Consider the following 14,379-nt stretch of genomic DNA (forward strand, 5'->3'; position numbering starts at 1 on the left):
TGGCAGACCAATTGAACAATTACTTCGGTTCTGTCTTAACGAAGGAAGACACGAATAACCTTCCGAATGTACTAGGGGTCAATGGGTCTAATGAGCAGGAGGAACTGAAGGATTTCCTTATTAGGAGGGAAATTGTGTTAAGGAAATTGATGGGATTGAAGGCTGATAAATCCCTGGGGCCTAATAGTCTGCATCCCAGAGTACTTAAGGAAGTGGCCCTAGAAATAGTGGATGCATTGGTGATCATTTTCCAACAGTCTAGCGACTCTGGATCAGTTCCTATGGACTGGAGGGTAGCTAATGTAACACCACTTTTTAAAAAAGGAGGGCGGGAGAAAACAGGTAATTATAGACCGGTTAGCCTGACATCAGTAGTGGGGAAAATGTTGGAATCAATCATTAAGGATGAAATAGCAGTGCATTTGGAAAGCAGTGACAGGATCGGTCCAAGTCGGCATGGATTTATAAAAGGGAAATCATGCTTGACGAATCTTCTGGAATTTTTTGAGGATGTAACTAGCAGAGTGGACAAGGGAGAACCAGTGGATGTGTGGTGTATTTGGACTTTCAAAAGGCTTTTGACAAGGTCTCGCACAAGAGATTGGTGTGCAAAGTCAAAGCGCATGGTATTGTACTGACGTAGATAGAGAACTGGTTGGCAGATAGGAAGCAGAGAGTCGGGATAAACGGGTCCTTTTCAGAATGGCAGACAGTGACTAGTGGAGCGCCGCAGGGCTCAGTGCTGGGACCCCAGCTCTTTACAATATACATTAATGATTTGGATGAAGGAATTGAGTGTAATATCTCCAAGTTTGCAGATTATACTAAACTGGGTGGCAGTGTGAGCTGTGAGGGGGACGCTAAGATGCTGCAGGGTGACTTGGACAGGTTAGGTGAGTGGGCAAGTGCATAGCAGATGCAGTATAATGTGGATAAATGTGAGGTTATCCATTTTGGGGGCAAGAACACGAAGGCAGTATATTATCTGAATGGCGGCAGATTGGGAAAAGGGGAGGTGCAACGAGACCTGGATGTCATGGTTCATTAATCATTGAAGATTGGCATGCAGGTACAACAGGCGGTGAAAAGGCAAATGGTATGTGGGCCTTCATAGCTAGGGGATTTGAGTAAAGGAGCAGGGAGGTCTTACTGCAGTTGTACAGGGCCTTAGTGAGGCCTCACCTGGAATATTATGTTCAGTTTTGGTCCCCTAATCTGAGGAAGGATGTTCTTGCTATTGAGGGAGTGCAGCGAAGGTTCACCAGACTAATTCCAGGAATGGCTGGACTGTCATATGAGGAGAGACTGGATCAACTGGGCCTTTATTCACTGGAGTTTAGAAAGATGAGAGGGGATCTCATAGAAACGTATAAGATTCCGACGGGACTGGACAGGTTTGATGTGGGAAGAATGTTCCCAATGTTGGGGAAGTCCAGAACCAGGGGACATAATCTTAGGATAAGGGATAAGCCATTTAGGACTGAGATGAGGAGAAACTTCTTCACTCAGAGAGTTGTTAACCTGTGGAATTCCCTGCCGCAGAGAGTTGTTGATGCCAGTTCATTGGATATATTCAAGAACATAAGAACAAGGAACAGGAGTAGGCCATCTAGCCCCTCGAGCCTGCTCCGCCATTCAACAAGATCATGGCTGATCTGGCCGTGGACTCAGCTCCACTTATCCGCCACTCCCTGTAACCCTTAATTCCCTTATTGGTTAAAAATCTATCTATCTGTGACTTGAATACATTCAATGAGCTAGCCTCAACTGCTTCCTTGGGCAGAGAATTCCACAGATTCACAACCCTCTGGGAGAAGAAATTCCTTCTGAACTCGGTTTTAAATTGGCTCCCCCGTATTTTGAGGCTGTTCCCCCTAGTTCTAGTCTCCCCGACCAGTGGAAACAACCTCTCTGCCTCGATCTTGTCTATCCCTTTCATTATTTTAAATGTTTCAATAAGATCACCCCTCATCCTTCTGAACTCCAACGAGTAATGACCCAGTCTACTCAATCTATCAAGAGGGAGTTAGATATGGCCCTTACAGCTAAGGGGATCAAGGGGTATGGAGAGAAAGCAGGAAAGGGGTACTGAGGGAATGATCAGCCATGATCTTATTGAATGGCGGTGCAGGCTCGAAGGGCCGAATGGCCTACTCCTGCACCTATTTTCTATGTTTCTGTGTTTCTATGTTTCGCTTGGTCAGTTCCACTTGCTTCTCTATTCCATCCACTGCATTACGATACCACAGCTAATAATATTGGTTTCCTCAAACTGTGAAGTGAATGCTGTAAGTGTGATTGGAACCACAGCAACTTCAGTTTGATGGTCCCACTCACATCCAAAGGTTTGTTAAGCGCCCAAAGAAAAGGGTCCCCCACCCCCTTAAGGGCAGGACCGGAACTAATGTCCGAGGGGGAGTGTTTGCTAGTGCTGTTGGGGAGGGATTAAACTAATATGGCAGGGGGATGGGAATCTATGCAGGGAGACACAGGGAAGTAGAATGGGGGCAGAAGCAAAAGATAGAAAGTAAAAATGGAGAAAGAGAAACCCAAGGCAAAAATCAAAAATGGCCACATTGCAGCAAAATTCTAAAGGGGCAAAGTGTGTTAAAAAGACAAGCCTGAAGGCTCTGTGCCTCAATGCAAGGGGTATTCGTAATAAGGTGGACGAATTAACTGTGCAGGCAACAATTAACGAATATGATATAATTGGCATCACGGAGACATGGCTCCAGGGTGACCAAGGCTGGGAACTCAACATCCAGGGGTATTCAACATTCAGGAAGGATAGACAGAAAGGAAAAGGAGGTGGGGTAGTGTTGCTGCTTAAAGAGGAAATTAACGCAATAGTAAGGAAGGACATTAGCTTGGATGATGTGGAATCGGTATGGGTGGAGCTGCGGAATACCAAAGGGCAGAAAACGCTAGTGGGAGTGGTGTACAGACCACCAAACAGTAGTAGTGAGGTTGGGGACAGCATCAAACAAGAAATTTGGGACGCGTGCAATAAAGGTACAGCAGTTATCAGGGGCGACTTTAATCTACATATAGATTGGGCTAACCAAACTGGTAGCAATGCAGTGGAGGAGGATTTCCTGGAGTGTATTCAGGATGGTTTTCTAGACCAATATGTTGACGAACCAACTAGAGGGCAGGCCATCCTCGACTGGGTGATATGTAATGAGAAAGGACTAATTAGCAATCTTGTTTTGCGAGGCCCCTTGGGGAAGAGTGACCATAATATGGTAGAATTCTTTATTATGATGGAGAGTGACACAGTTAATTCAGAGACTAGGGCCCTGAACTTAAGGAAAGGTAACTTCGATGGTATGAGACGTGAATTGGCTAGAATAGACTGGCAAAGGATATTCAAAGGGTTGACAATGGATAGGCAATGGCAAACATTTAAAGATTACATGGATGAACTTCAATTGTACATCCCTGTCTGGAGTAAAAATAAAACAGGGAAGGTGGCTCAACCGTGGCTAACAAGGGAAATTAAGGATAGTGTTAAATCCAGGCATATAAATTGGTCTGAAAAGCAGCAAACCTGAGGACTGGGAGAAATTCAGAATTCAGCAGAGGAGGACAAAGGGTTTAATTAGGAGGGGGGAAATGGAGTATGAGAGGAAGCTTGCTGGGAACATAAAAACTGTCTGCAAAAGCTTCTATAGATAAGTGAAGAGAAAAAGATTAATGAAGACAAACGTGGGTCCCTTGCAGTCAGAATCAGGTGAATTTATAATGGGGAACAAAGAAATGGCAGACCAATTGAACAAATACGTTGGTTCTGTCTTCACGAAGGAAGACACAAATAACCTTCCGGAAATACTAGGGGACTGAGCGTCTAGCGAGAAGGGGGAACCGAAAGAAATCCGTATTAGGTGGGAAATTGTGTTAGGGACATTGATGGGATTGAAGGCCGATAAATCCCCGGGGCCTGATAGTCTGCATCCCAGAGTACTTAAAGAAGTGGCCCTAGAAATAGTAGATGCATTGGTGATCATTTTCCAACAGTCTGTCGACTCTGGATCAGTTCCTATGGACTGGAGGGTAGCTAATGTAACACCACTTTTTAAAAAAGGAGGGAGAGAGAAAACTGATAATTATAGACCGGTTAGCCTGACATCAGTAGTGGGGAAAATGTTGGAATCAATTATTAAAGATGAAATAAGCAGTGCATTTGGAAAGCAGTGACTGGATCAGTCCAAGTCAGCATGGATTTATGAAAGGGAAATCATGCTTGACAAATATTCTAGAATTTTTTGAGAATGTAACTAATAGAATGGACAAGGGAGAACCAGTGGATGTGGTGTATTTGGACTTTCAAAAGGCTTTTGACAAGGTCACATACAAGAGATTGGTGTTCAAAATTAAAGCACATGGTATTGGGGGGGGGGTGGGGTAATGTACTGACATGGATAAAGAACTGGTTGGCAGACAGGAAGCAGAGAGTCGGGATAAACGGGTCCTTTTCAGAATGGCAGGCAGTGACTAGTGGAGTGCCGCAGGGCTCAGTGCTGGGACCCCAGCTATTTACAATATACATTAATGATTTAAATGAAGGAATTGAGTGTAATATCTCCAAGTTTGCAGATGACACTAAGCTGGGTGGCGGTGTGAGCTGTGAGGAGGACGCTAAGAGGCTGCAGGAAGATTTGGACAGGTTGGGTGAGTGGGCAGATGCAGTATAATGTGGATAAATGTGAGGTTATCCATTTTGGGGGCAAAAACACGAAGGCAGAATATTATCTGAATGGCAGCAGATTAGGAAAAGGGGAGATGGAACGATACCTGGGCGTCATGGTACATCAGTCATTGAAAGTTGGCATGCAGGTACAGCAGGCAGTGAAGAAGGCAAATGGTATGTTGGCCTTCATAGCTAGGAGATTTGAGTAAAGGAGCAGGGAGGTCTTACTGCAGTTGTACAGGGCCTTGGTGAGGCCTCGCCTGGGATATTGTGTTCAGTTTTGGTCTCCTAGTCTGAGGAAGAACATTCTTGCTATTGAGGGAGTGCAACAGACTGATTCCTGGGATGGCAGGACTGACATACGAGGAGAGACTGGATCGACTGGGCCTGTATTCACTGGAGTTTAGAAGGATGAGAGGGGATCTCATAGAAACATATAACATTCTGACAGGACTGGACAGGTTAGATGCAGGAAGAATGTTCCAATGCTGGTGAAGTCGAGAACCAGGGGACACAGTCTAAGGATAAAGGGTAAACCATTTAGGACTGAGATGAGGAGAAACTTCTTCACTCAGAGAGTTGTTAACCTGTGGAATTCCCTACCGCAGAGAGTTATTGATGCCAGTTCATGGGCTATATTCAACAGGGAGTTAGATATGGCCCTTATGGCTAAGGGGATCAAGGGGTATGGAGAGAAAGCAGGTAAGGGGTAATGAGGTGAATGATCAGCCATGATCTTATTGAATGGTGGTGCAGGCTTGAAAGACCGAATGGCCTACTCCTGCACCTATTTTCTATGTTTCTATAGAGAATCCATTTTCTTTTCCAACGCACTTGTAGTCCATCTGTTACACTAATCAGCTGCCGAAGGAATGGTTGATCTCAACAGCAAATTTGTTGCATAAAAGTAACTATTGTGTTACTTTTTTTGAAATCTATTCCTGTTTGCTTGCATGAAGTTGTTTTGAAAAAGAATTTCAATTACTCTCTTTCGGCTCCAACTTCTCCAGTTGCTGGGAAGCTCCTTGTAAGTGGTAGGGATCTGGAACTCACTGCCTGAAAGGGTGGTAGAGGCAGAAACCCTCACCACATTTTAAAAAGTACTTGCATGTGCACTTGAAGTGCCGTAACCTACAGGGCTACAGACCTGGAGCTGGAAAGTGGGATTAAGCTGGAAAGTTCTTTGTCGGCCGGCGTGGACACGATGGGCCGAAATGGCCTCCTTCCATCCTGTAAATTTCTATGATTCTGGAAGAAACAGCAGCCATTTTCATAACCTGCTGCTGTTGAAACCATCCTACATTGTATGTCGGACATTTTTTCATAAAAACATTAGTGCATAAGAAATAGGAACTGGAGTAGGCCCTTCGAGCCTGCTCCGCCATTCAATGAGTTCATGGCTGATCTTCCTCAACTCCACCCTCCCGCACTATCCCGATATCCCTGGAGTCCCTTAGTATCCAAAAAATCTTACCGACCTCATTCTGGAATATACTCAATGACTGAGCATCTAGAGGCCTCTGTGGTAAAGAATTCCAAAGATTCACAACACTTTGAATGAAGAAATTTCTCCTTACCTCAGCCCTAAATTGCCGACCCCTTATTCTGAGACTGCGACTCCTGGTTCGAGATTCCCCAGCCAAGGGAAACATCCTCCGGGCATCTACCCTGTCAAGCCCCTGAAGAATTTTATGTTTCAATGAAATCACCTTTCAGTCTAAAGCTCGAGGGGATATGGGCCTAGCCTACTCAATCTCTCCCCATAGGATAATCCCCTCATCCCAGAACTCAATCGAATGAACTTTTGCTGAACTCCATCTAAGGCAAGTATATCCTTTTAACAGCGGCAGGATGATATATTTCTAAAACGGGTTTTTGAAGTGGTATTGCACTGATAAGGGCTTGTTAGTTTAAAAAAAAGTCAAATACAGAATAAGTAAACTGCATACAAAGTCTCTCTCGTTTAAAGCATATCAGTTTATTTTTAAGACCCTGTTTGTGTACTGAAGGTGACATAAGATCAATACCTTTTTTATTGAATGTATTTTTGAACTGCTGACAACTGTCTTATTAATTCATAGGTTGAACTTCAGTTTCAACTCAATCGCCTGCCCCTCTGTGAAATGCATTACGCCCTGGACAGAATCAAGGACAACAGCATTCTCTTTCCAGATGTCTGCATGTTTCCCACAATTCCCTGGAGTCCCATCAGGTATGGTGTGCCAACAACAGGGCACTTGCGGGTGTGGCATTAATATTGCATCAGGTATGCAGCTCGCCACAGATGGCTTTATTGAAGCTGGTATATAGGATTGAGTACATTTCATAGCCCTCCTTCAGCTGCGGTTTCAAAAAGATAAGATTGGATTGACTGTTCTGTCATTGAGAGAAAAGCAGGTTGGAATAATTTGTATTCATGTATATTTATGCACAATAAATTCAGAAAATGCCAGGAAATGGTGCTTAACCTGTTGATTGTGATTAATAGTTCAGTTGAGACTAGCAGCATGTAGCCAATTGATTATCATATTTAAACTTTTAAAATCAGAAACTTCAATTTTTAATAAAAAGGTTATACAGGTTGGACCTCTCTGGTCTGGCACCCTTGGGACCTAACCGGTGCCGGAACAGAGAATTTTCTGAACCACAGGATGCCACGCCTAGCCTAGGCTTACACGGTACCTGTAGACAGCGTCCGGGCTCCTGAACGCCTCCGGCTCAGGCTGCGAAACTCTGGCCTCGCGCGCTCTCTCTCTCTCTCTCTCTCTCTCTCTCTCTCTCTCTCTCTGTCTCTGTAAGCACGGGAAACCGGGACGCCACCCACACAAAGCAGCAGTTGCGCACTGATCACGGAGCCAGGAAGCGCGGGAAACCGATGCCGAACCACGGATGTTTCTGGACCAGAGAATCTCGGACCAGAGAGGTCCAACCTGTATAAAGCTTGCTGTCTTTAACATGTTTATGCAGAAAATGTGGAGAATGCATTTAATTACATGCCTACATCCAGCAGTGCTTTTCTTTGCAGATGTGTCTGGATAACGTATATGCTTTCAATGTGCAAATATTTAATCTAACTAGCATCTTGTGTATGGTTTCCCTCTATTCACTTGAGAGAAACTCTTCTGTTTCAACTTAAAGTATAATGATAAACATATTTAATGTGAAGAGATCGCTGCTGTCTCTGGGGCATAGCACGATAGGAAGAGTAGACCTGCTAATTACACAGTGCTGATAGAATAATTACTTTGTGTACTAGTTAACATTGTGGATTCTGTAGCTTAATGGGAAAATGTTCAATTAGTTATTTTTAAACTGAAGGAGTTCCAAATAAAACGTTTGATGCCCAGGTCCCCTCGAGTCGATTGATAGTCCTCCTTTATGTCCAAGTTACGGAGCCTGGGGTTCATCTTTTCTCTGTTTCATGAGATTCCATAGCTCATTAGTACGATGCAGCATCCTAAATGGAGCAAATGTGTAAAGCTTAGTCAGTCTTCTATGCTACTGATTTTCTACTGTGAATTTAGAGTTATTTACTTTTAAGTATATTGTTTTTTTGGGATGCGCATCTGTATAACTTGGTGTAACTTAATTTGGATGCTGTAAATTCTATGTAAAAATCTGTGTTCAAAAGACATTTTGGCTTTGAGATCATCATGAGTTGCAAATAGCTGTTTTGTTTTGTCTTACTGGAGTAGACAATGGGACGAGCAGCTGGATCCCCGGCTAAATACTAAACAGAAGGAGGCTATCCTGGCAATCACAACTCCACTTTCCATCCAGCTTCCGCCTGTTCTCATCATCGGTCCCTACGGAACAGGGAAAACATTCACTTTGGCTCAGGCAGTCAAACACATACTAAAACAGCAGGACACTAGGTGAGCTTTCTACTGCAGTTGTCTTATTCAAAAAGACAAGTTTTATTTTGAGAACTGAATGGCAACGATGGGATGTGAGATATTTTTACAATACGTTCACTTGCATCATGTTATAAAGGCTGTATCTGTGACCTGAACAGCTTCCCCCAGCAAGTCGCTGATGTGTACAGACCAGGAACATCCCAGATTTGATCCTTGCTCTGTGCTGAGTTAGGTGGCTTAAATTGGAGTGGTGGAAGGAATGCTGCAACTGACCCTAGAGATAGGGAGGGAACAATTGACGAGGATTGCTATTCTTGATCATGATCCAATGACCCGCTCCCAAAGTGAGTCTATATGGATATTTGGTGGGGATGAGATTGGGCTCAGCTGCGGTGCCACTTGTGGTTGAATAATTTGTTGTCAAGCTTCACGTATACATAAATCCCACTTGGCATTCCAGTATCCCAGGATGGAAGGAGGGAGGGAGGTTAGAACATTATGATTTTTTTTAAAAATCCGTGTTTTTGGGTTTGAATAAAATACCCCTTAGAATACCAAGATTTGGATTTGTGGAGTTGAAGTTTGGTTTCTGCATACACTTCGTTTGGAGTGCTATACACCATAAGTGAGGAGGTAGACAGAAGTACATCGAAAGAAAGACAGACTTGAAAGACTTGGATTTATATAGCGTCTTTCACAACCACCGGATGTCTCAAAGCACTTTATGGCCAATGAAGTACTCTTGGAGTGTAGTCACTGTTGTAATGTAGAAAAAGAAACGAGAAGTATTCACTTGAACATTTTATAAGACTAGTCAAACCTTAATACAGACCTTTTTGAAGAAGAATTCTAAGATCAATAAACATGTTGGCAGTGGGAAGAGTGGCAATCTAGACAAACTTGTAACACACACGTACTGTAAGTTAGATGGGAACTTGGCGTATACCTGGTCCATCGGGCCAGTCAGTCCCAGACTTCAGAAATGAAATAATTCACTGCCTCAACATCTCAATTAATTTTCTCACCGGATGTCTGCCTGAACTCGCTCTTAAAATGACTCATGTTATCAGCCTTGATTGGCTCCTTGGAGCAGCCCATTCCAAACATTCACCACTTTGAAATAGTTAGTGCACCTTCCTTCTGAGCTTCATTCCATGTCCCCTCACTGTTTTTGGATCCATGATAAACAGTTTCTCAGGGTTCAGTTTGTCAATACCTTTTAAGAATTTTGAATGCCTTAATAAAAGAAAGGAAGCAACATTTTATAGTGCCTTTTATGTCCCAAAGCGCTTTACAGCTAACTAGTTACTTCTTGAAGTATAGTCACTGTTTTGTAAGGTGCCATAAAGAGCATGGAGATAAATGAGCAGTTAATCTATTTTGGTGGTGTTGGTTGAGGGTAAATATTGGCCATGGCATTGGGAGACATCTCCAGCTTTTTTTTGAACAGTGCCACGGGATGTTTGGCAGACAGAATGTGTTACTCTTCTCTTTGTTGTTCTATACAGCACATAAATCCTTAAAATGTCTGCTTAAAAATTAGATCAATTTTAAAGTTCTGTATTTCTGCTAACTTCTGTTACAGGATATTAATGGTCCTTAATACAAACGATAACCGACTCTAAAGGTATTTTCTGATGAGACCCATATCCATGTGAGAAAAGAACAAATTATTTTGTAATGGATGTGCAGGCGATATTTGTAATCCATTGTCGGTTTTTGGAGAAGGAACATGGGGATTGGCTGATGATTAAAAGTAGATTTTAATAGTTCACTTAGCATTATTGGTGTTGAATTGTTAATGTTGTGGGTAATGTGGGCAAGGAAGATGAAGAATTGATGGAAACTACCTGAACTGAGAAGTGTGGGACCATGGACACTGTTTGATTTTTGAGATTGCCGTGAGATTAGGCTATGTGTGCCTGTTTGTTGTGTGGGGAGATGTCATCTGATGTTGTCTGTAGCATTCTCTCCTTTTTACTAAAAGGTATATTGTGCAAGTGATCACAGTATTTTTATTTACATCTTTTGCCTGTATGATGTCCAGTTTTCTGTTTTCCGTGGTGGAATTTCTAGTCCGTCTGTAATCTTCCCCCTCTCTCCTGGTTCCTTCATGCTTTCCCCAGTCATTCCTCTGTTTCTTGCCTCCCTATCTGTCTTCCCTTTGCATCTTGACTGTGTGCACTGTCCCGGTGACCTGCCGTACCAGCTCAGCATGATGGAGCTTCCTGTCGAATCACTGGCCGAGTTTCAGTTGTTCTGGGTGTGTTAATGAGACGAGCTAATCCTAGATGCACACTTACGGCCGCACATATCGCATTGGAAGCCAGATGAGGCGGGTCGATGAGTTGCCTTGATTGCCAAGTGTGTGACAGCCAGATCTCTCAACCTCGCAGCTTCAAATTCACTTAAAGCGACCTGGCAGCCATGATATCGCATGCTTCTGATCCAATATCCGGCTTCTGCTTGCCGTAGAAGACAGCTTTGGGAATTTTACAATCGGGCATGCAAGCGTTGCGCCCAGACCAATGCAACTGGACCCTTGTGATCGTGGGTTCAATTCCCGTTATATTGCAGAGCATGAGAAGAAAAGTGTTACACACCTGTCCTACCAATGAAACGTTGTCGACAACACAAGTGGAAATGGTCAAGTCAATTAATGTGACGGTCTTGGCTGATCCAAGTAGTCGGGTGGTGAGGACAATCGAGAGAGGTTCTGCGAAAGCATGCTATCTGGGTAGCAAAATTTGTCCGTGACCTTAAGTGCTACATTTTTGATCGTATCTACAGAGGGTGTGACTGGATGCCCGTATATGGGCTGGACCATATCGTGAGACTTTTTGAAGTTGATCGTAAGGCCAAAGCGCTGAACTGCCTGAGCAAAGTAATGGGATAGCAATTGAAAACCCTCGAGTGCGGGCGAGTCATGTGCAGTCGTTGGCTAAGAGCAAGTGGCGAGTGATTATCTGCATTACTTTTATTTTAGAACACAGCCAATGAAGGTTGCAGATGCCACCATCTTGTGTGATATTGAATTGTGTACTGTAACTCTTGGCCACAAATATCGACATTCAAATCCACCATCTATCATTAGGGATTTTAACATTTATTTTTAGGCTACTATTTAATATTTGAAATATGATCAGCCTCTTAATCGCGCATACTTTTTTCCTGAGAACTGTACAGCATTTTTTTGTAATCATCGCCTCCGGTTTCACCCACATTTAACGGTTTTAAATTGAACTGAAAAATTCCCAAGAAATCTGGAAAATATAAAACAAAGAACTCTACAGATGAATGCATTTTCAGGCACCTGGTTACCTTGCCAAGACGCTGTTTAAAATTAGGGCTGGGCTGAGCCAGCTACAGCTGTGCATTCCTGCCTGACACCATTTCGCAGGCAGCGTGAGGTGAATTGACAGTACTGATGAGTTTACCAACGCATCTGTCACTTCAGCTGACCTAAACAGGAAGCGGACAGTGCTGGGTGAATTTTAGGTGTTTATGACACTTCATCAAAAAAAATTCTGCCAGAGGCTGGTAGAATAAATTTGACACATTTTGAAATATATGTTGCCTATTTAACATGCCGAACATCATATTTTTAGTGTGTCACTGACACGCACACAAGATACTGATTTTGAAATGCAGCTGGAAGTGAGACAGATATTGAGCACCGACAGATGGCTTTGCTGCAGGCTAGAATAAATGCAGCGAAAGTACAACTGGGCTGATGAGTCCAATTGTTACAACTTCCAAGAACTGTCAAAACAGCCATTGAGAAATTCATCTGTTCTCTAAGAAAGATGCAGAATTTTATGCTATCCCTTTCCGTATCTCTGTGAACTATGACTTGGTTTGCTAACTTATTCCCTGGTTTTGGTTCATAGTACTCCAAACTGCATCCGACAATCCGATCTTGATACTGTCATAGAATTACATTGGATATACGGCACAGGAACAGGTCATTCACCCCAACCAGTTGATGCCGGCGTTTATGCTCCACTCGAGCCTCCTCCCGTCCTTCCTCATCTAAATCTATCAGCATAACCCTCTATTCCCTTCTCTTTCATGCTTATCTAGCCCCCCCTTAAATGCATCATGAACGAAAGGATGTTTGATCAAGAGATAGCTCATTATTTAGTGTTTTCTAGTAACTGGTAAAGGAGCCATTCCTATAAATTATTTTTACTGTTGCATGAAGAGGCCAGATCATCGACCCATCGAAGGACATAAGGACACGGTGTATGAATTGAAATCTGTGCACCCTGGTCCCCTCGCCATGTTACATCTGAAGCTGACTCTCTTGGTCTTGACTCCCCATGTGCAATGTCACAGGAGACAATTAGTCTTTTTTTTAAATTGGGTGACTTGGCTCATGTTTTGCAACGCTAAATGATCTTGCACATCTGGCACTATCCAAACCCAGCTTTTTGATTGCAACATTCTTGTGAGCATAAAGATGGTGGGGTCTCAAAAACAAGAAATAGATTCAGTGCATGCACTGGATTTGATTTTGACTTCTAGTGCTATTTGGATGTCCGATGGGTGGGCTAAGCAGGCCAGCGGCCCACCAAGTGGATTCAGCAAGGGCCCTCCCCTCCCCCCCCCCCCCCCCCCGCCAAACCATTTTGATGGTCGGGCCTCGTTTGAATCTTCGGCGAGCTGCCCACGCGATTTACAACACAGATGGCAGATCACCTATTGGAGGCAGACACAGCTCCTGTTTAAAGCAAGGTTGCACCTCTGAAGGTGAGGTCTTTTCTTTTTTGTTGAGTTTCTGTGGTTATTGCTGCTCGACATTCAGTGAGAGATGGCGCACGCAAGGTTTTCAGATGCATCGTTGGAGTTCTTGCTGTAGCAGGTGGCACTGGATAGGCTCTCTCCTGAAGTGCAGCCTCCTCAAACAGCACTCCTCATCAAACTGTAGGTATGTCACTCTGGGCCTCTACACCTATGCAGTGGGTGTGCCCCCATCCTTGGTGGTCTCCTCATTGGCTTCACTACAGCTGCCTGTGGTCTTTCCTCCTCCTGTTCCTCCTCCTCCTCCAACCAGAGTACAGTGTGGATCTCCTGAAATGTTGCACGCAATGGAAAAGTCTTCTCTGCATGAAGTCCTGACGCAGTGAATCAAGATGAGCTTGTATGTATGCGCTTAGATTCACTGGTCCAAAGATTTTCAGGTGAGTGGCTCTTTATGTAGTCCAAATAGTCTCCTCCCTGTCCATAGCGGACTTAGCAGTTAGCCCGCCATTTCAGCTCCATCAAGGACAAGAAGGGCATCAGGTGTGTATATTGTGTTTAGACCACATGTACACATTTATCTGTTTCGTTGTAGAACGTGGCATAATTTTCACAACTTAAGTCATACCTTTGTTTCCTACTTCAACCCCCCCCCCCCCCAGCTCTTTCCAAGATTGTGGAATACTTCATGGTACCATAGATTTGTGATATGGTTTGTTGTGTGTGGCTGTGTGTGTGTGTGTGGCTGTGTGTGTGTGTGTGGCTGTGTGTGTGTGTGGCGCTGTGTCTGTGTGGGCGAGTAGACGAAGATCAGAGAGTGAGGAAACAACCATGAGCTCTAAAGAAAAAACATCCGAGGAAATGGGCTAGGGGTAAATAATTGGGCGAGAGACAATTGTTGATACGCCACACAGACCCCGACAGACAGATTACATGGATTGAAAGGAAATTATAAAGGTAGCTGCTAGGTGTGCTTCAGGGCTTGTTATAAGGAGTCGTGTGCTATAAGTAGCTGCAGAAGTATTTAAAGAACTCCATCAAAGGACCGCTGCTTCACTCTTGGGAAGCTTGAAGTCTTGCTCATATTTA

General features: G+C 43.7%; 1 protein-coding gene across 4 annotated transcripts in view; it reads left to right on the forward strand.

Annotated features, from left to right (window-relative positions):
* Positions 1-14,379, forward strand: part of helz (helicase with zinc finger) — a 295,601-nt gene that overhangs the window by 126,300 nt on the left and 154,922 nt on the right. For 3 of the 4 annotated variants that reach the window (XM_070857885.1, XM_070857888.1, XM_070857886.1), the window contains exons 13-14: positions 6,772-6,902; positions 8,383-8,565. In XM_070857885.1, the coding sequence (XP_070713986.1) occupies positions 6,772-6,902; positions 8,383-8,565 (314 nt within the window). The remainder of the gene's footprint in view (positions 1-6,771; positions 6,903-8,382; positions 8,566-14,379) is intronic. The other variant, XM_070857887.1, reaches the window with a different exon arrangement.

The sequence above is a fragment of the Pristiophorus japonicus genome, chromosome 16 (genome assembly GCF_044704955.1).
Source record: "Pristiophorus japonicus isolate sPriJap1 chromosome 16, sPriJap1.hap1, whole genome shotgun sequence".
Taxonomy (NCBI): Eukaryota; Metazoa; Chordata; class Chondrichthyes; family Pristiophoridae; genus Pristiophorus; species Pristiophorus japonicus.